Genomic DNA, 4,610 nt, shown 5'->3' on the forward strand with positions numbered 1-4,610 from the left:
TGCAAAAATTAAATAAATTAAACGGATAATTTATAACAAAATGTTAAATATAGATATTTAAACTGTAAATTTATTTGAAATTGAAATTTAGAAATTGAAATTTGAATTTTAATAGTGATTATGATTGGTTTAATTTATGAAAACTAAATTAATAATATATTAAATATATTAAAAATGAAAAATTAAGTAAATAACAAATGAAAAATAAATATATTTTAATTATGACAAAATGACTGGGGAATTCAATAAAAAAATAACATGTAACAAAAATCATTCTTAAGGTAGATAGCTAATAATTACCTAAACAAATATGAAAGTATTACTGTATGTTTAGATTTTGAAAAAGTATTACAGAATGCAACTTTTTCTTTTTTGCAGAGAAAAAATAAATTGGAAGTAGACTATGCAATAATTGATAGTACGGTACGTTAACTGGATAAACCATAGCAAGAAGAAAGATCTACAACACACAACAGACAAAATAACCAAACACGTGTATTATACTCTCGAGACTCTTTCGCCACATCCAACAACCACATATTATTTTTTAAAATTAAAATCCGATCACCATGTTTCAATCGACTATCAACAAAGAGTGAAGAAACTGAGAGATTGATTCAAGATTAACAGCACTAAATCTAATCTTATTTCATACGGATCACTTACTAGTTAATCTCATCAAACATAAATCGCTGATGAAATCAACGAAATACAGATGAAATCTCACACAATCAGTACTAAAAACACCTCTAGATGACTGAAAGTAACACAAAACGATACGATCAAAAGAAAATTGTAAACGATATACTAACACTCATAGGATCAAGATACAGATCTATCAGAGTTGACCACAATCGGCGATAACTACAGGTTTGGAGGTTGTTCCGCTGCCAGATCCGACCTTCTCGATCGCCTTAACGACGTCCATTCCTTCAACGACCTTCCCGAACACGACGTGCTTGCCGTCGAGCCACTCCGTCTTAGCTGTGCAAATGAAGAACTGAGAGCCGTTGGTGTTCGGACCGGCGTTAGCCATGGACAGGATTCCAGGACCGGTGTGCTTCTTAATGAAGTTCTCGTCGGCGAACTTGTTGCCGTAGATCGATTCTCCGCCGGTTCCGTTTCCTCTGGTGAAATCTCCTCCTTGACACATGAAATTCGGGATCACACGGTGGAAGGACGATCCCTTGAAATGCAACGGCTTACCGGAAGCACCTTTTCCCTTCTCACCGGTGCAAAGTGCACGGAAATTCTCGGCTGTTCTTGGAGTGGTGTCGGCGAACAGCTCCATCACGATCCTTCCGGTCGGTGCTCCGCCGACTGTCATGTCGAAGAAAACCTTAGGGTTTGCCATTGCTGATTCGGAATTTTTCAAACGGGTTAAACAAGGCTTACGCCGGATGAACGGGTCGTGATGGATTATATAGCAGTGGGTGACGGTCGATTATCTACGTGAGCGTGATCTCAATCGTTAAAAAGTGACACGTGTTGTCATCCTACGGTGCTGTTGTTGTAACTAGAGTCGGGTTAACTTAACCATAGTTCGATGTAGATTTATGTGTCACGAACGGATCACGTGGTATATGCTTTGTAAATATTCCTAACTTTTATTTAAGTAAAAAGATTAGATATGTATAGATAAATATGGAATTGATCCTATTTCAAAAAAAGTTATCCATCAATTGATGGTATAATATTTTTAGGCAAAAAAAATTGATTGCAAAATAGCGATATATCAGGTTTAAGTTTGAAATTTTGTCACACATAAAATTTATTTTTGGTGAGATTATTTTTATGTCCCATCGGTAATTTAAATAGCTCTAGAACATTTTCGCTAATAATTCGTGATACAGAAGTCATATAGTAGATATTAGATGTTGAGGACGAGGTACAAAAAATTGCAACAACATAAACGAAACATATATTGATGAAACTTTCATAAACGATATATTCAATGCAATATATATTATATATTATGTATAATATTATCAAATCTTAACGAGGTTTGCTAAGTATATATTCATTCGCTGGTATGTTAAGAATATAAATTGATTATGGCAAAGTCATGAGGAGTATTTTTAACGAATAAAACAAATATTATAATGAACATGGTGAAAGCAGCTATCATTATTTCTAGACTAAACTGAACAAATGGTCATTGTAGTTTCTTTAAGATTGTCACTTTGGTTCAAAAAAATTTACACTAGCATCATAGATTCAAAGTTTTCATTTTGTTACGAGTTTGATTCAATTTCCTTTGAACTTTTTCATTATGATGGTTTTACCTTTACTTTTTTCTTTTTTAGATTTTTTATTTATTTAAATATTTTTCTATTTAAAAGAAAAAAATTGTCATTGTTATTTTACTTTAATAATTTTTTTATAAATAAATAAATAAATAAAATGTACGATCTCTCTCTCTCTCTCTCTCTCTCTCTCTCTCTCTCTCTATCACCGTCTTCCCCAGCCCTCTTCCATCTTTGTGTTTCACTGTTGTTGCCAAGAGATACCCTCAAAAAGCATCTCCATCTCCAACAAAAATTAGGCAAGTCGTCTGCATCCTTGATCAACCTTCATCATCGTCATTCTCTCTCTCTCTCTCTCTCTCTCTCTCTCTCTCTCTCTCTCTCTCTCTCTCTTCCATCTTTGTGTTTCACTGTTGTTGCCAAGAGATACCCTCAAAGAGCATCTCCATCTCCAACAAAAATTAGGCAAGTCGTCTACATCCTTGATCAACCTTCATCATCGCCATTCTCTCTCTCTCTCTCATATTTCTTGCTTACCACCATCCAAAGAAGAAGAAACTGGCGGCTGTCGTCGGCCTGTGCCCCCCTCCGCCTCCCTTCGTTCAGGTAGCACCACCCCAAACACTTACTTCGATCGTAGCTACCCTCCCTTTGAACCTTGACAGCCGAAGACAAGAGAAAGGATATCAAAATTTGAAGTTAGGGTTTCTTGGCGGATAGGGTTTTCAGATGCAGCGTTTTGCTACTGGAAATCAAGGGGAGAGACCTGAGGTGAAGGGATGGGTGTTTGGTGGTACGGATTTGTTTAACAGGCGACTTCGACAAGGGTTAGATTGGCAGTGGTTCGTCTTCGAGATCAATTTAGATGAAACTATGCAGAAGAATGTGATTTTATCATCATTTTGTCTTCCATATCTACGTCGTGGTTCAGAGAAGACAAACTGGCGGAGGTCAATCGAAATTCATCTCTTTACCTCATCATATATGCTCCGAGATATGAAAACGAAATGAGATATGTTCGTGTATGTGTGTTTTCGTGTTTGAAGGCAATATAAACGATTTCTTTCCCCTAAATCTAGTTCAAATCTTCAATGGTGGTGGTGATATTTTATTTTTATGAAAAGATAAAATTGCATTTTGGTCCCTGTGGTTATCAAAAAAGTGTGGATAAGGTCCAAAATGTTTTCAACTTGCACCATTAGTCCAAAAACTGAAACTTTTTGTGGTTTTCGTACCTTAAAATTTTAAAATTACTTAGAAAGACTATTTTGCCCTTCCATTTGTTTATTCCATTTTTTTTATGTATTTCAGTAATTTAGTAGTTGAAAAAAAAAACAAAAACAAAATATTATCAGCACCCCTCCCACCCCCACCTCTAACGCCGATAACCCTACCCCTCTCTTATTGATTTAATCCACAAGCATACACTGATACACATACATAAACTATGAACACAGAAGTTCTGGGAAAAGGTTTGTAGATTCAACACATATGAGCACACAGAATGAAGTTTTGGAAAAACTGATGCTGATTAAACACACATATGCGCACACACATACCTCTCTCTCTCTCTCTCTTGCGTCTCTCATTCTCTCTTCCCGATTCAACAAACACACACAGACACATACTGATAAACTAGATTCAAAACATTGATAAGCCAACACCTCCTTCTATTACTCTCTTTCTTGAGTCTCTCATTCCAACAAAGGATTTTCACCATCGGAGAAACCTCCAAGAGCGAAGCGACCATCAGTTTATGTGTGTAGTTGTTAAGATCCGAGATTTTAGGGATTTTAGATGCTCAGGTGGTGTTAATTTCTGTGTTCATCGGTGTATGTATGTGATGAAGGTCTGATTTTCTAGCACTTGTTCAACACCATTATTTCCATTTCTCAAGTTCTTGAAGGCCCAGTCTCCATATTCTGATTCAATTTCTTGAAGGTGCAATATACAGATTATGATCCCTTACAGTGACTCAAGTTCACCACCAAAGTTGTTTCAGATATGGGCTTTAACTCGTGGTTGTTTTTGTGTGTGATAAACCCAATAGATAAAGGGAGGGGTAGGGTTTATGAATTAGGAGGGTAGGTTAAGATGCTTTGGAAGATTGAAAACCCATTTTTCATGAGAATCGGTTTTTAGGGGAATTCCATTTGAGATTAAAAAAAAAAAAAAAAAAAAAAAAAAAAAAACTGCTTTAGTTCCAGGGAATCATTTTAATGACGGTGGTGGCTTAAGGTTTTTTAAGGTGGGTCTAAAATTGTTACCTGGTGTTTTGTCCTTGAAGGGATGATGAAGACGATGAGGGAAAGATGGTTTTTCAAGTGGAGAGAGAGAGAGAGAGAGAGAGAGAGAGAGAGAGAG

General features: G+C 36.1%; 1 protein-coding gene across 1 annotated transcript; it reads right to left on the reverse strand.

The window, feature by feature from the left end:
* Positions 1–616: 616 nt before the first annotated feature.
* Positions 617–1,412, reverse strand: LOC145009153 (peptidyl-prolyl cis-trans isomerase 2-like). The gene has a single exon (XM_078967823.1). The coding sequence runs from the start codon at positions 1,352–1,354 to the stop codon at positions 839–841; it is 516 nt and encodes a 171-aa protein (XP_078823949.1). The 5' UTR covers positions 1,355–1,412; the 3' UTR covers positions 617–838.
* Between the last annotated feature and the right edge of the window lie 3,198 nt (positions 1,413–4,610).

Source organism: Lactuca saligna, chromosome 8 (assembly GCF_052625555.1).
Source record: "Lactuca saligna cultivar CGN05327 chromosome 8, ASM5262555v1, whole genome shotgun sequence".
NCBI lineage: Eukaryota > Viridiplantae > Streptophyta > Magnoliopsida > Asterales > Asteraceae > Lactuca > Lactuca saligna.

Bases quoted from the DNA above. Each gene is read 5' to 3' on its own strand.
- LOC145009153 (XM_078967823.1), bottom strand. From the start codon at position 1,354: ATGGCAAACCCTAAGGTTTTCTTCGACATGACAGTCGGCGGAGCACCG.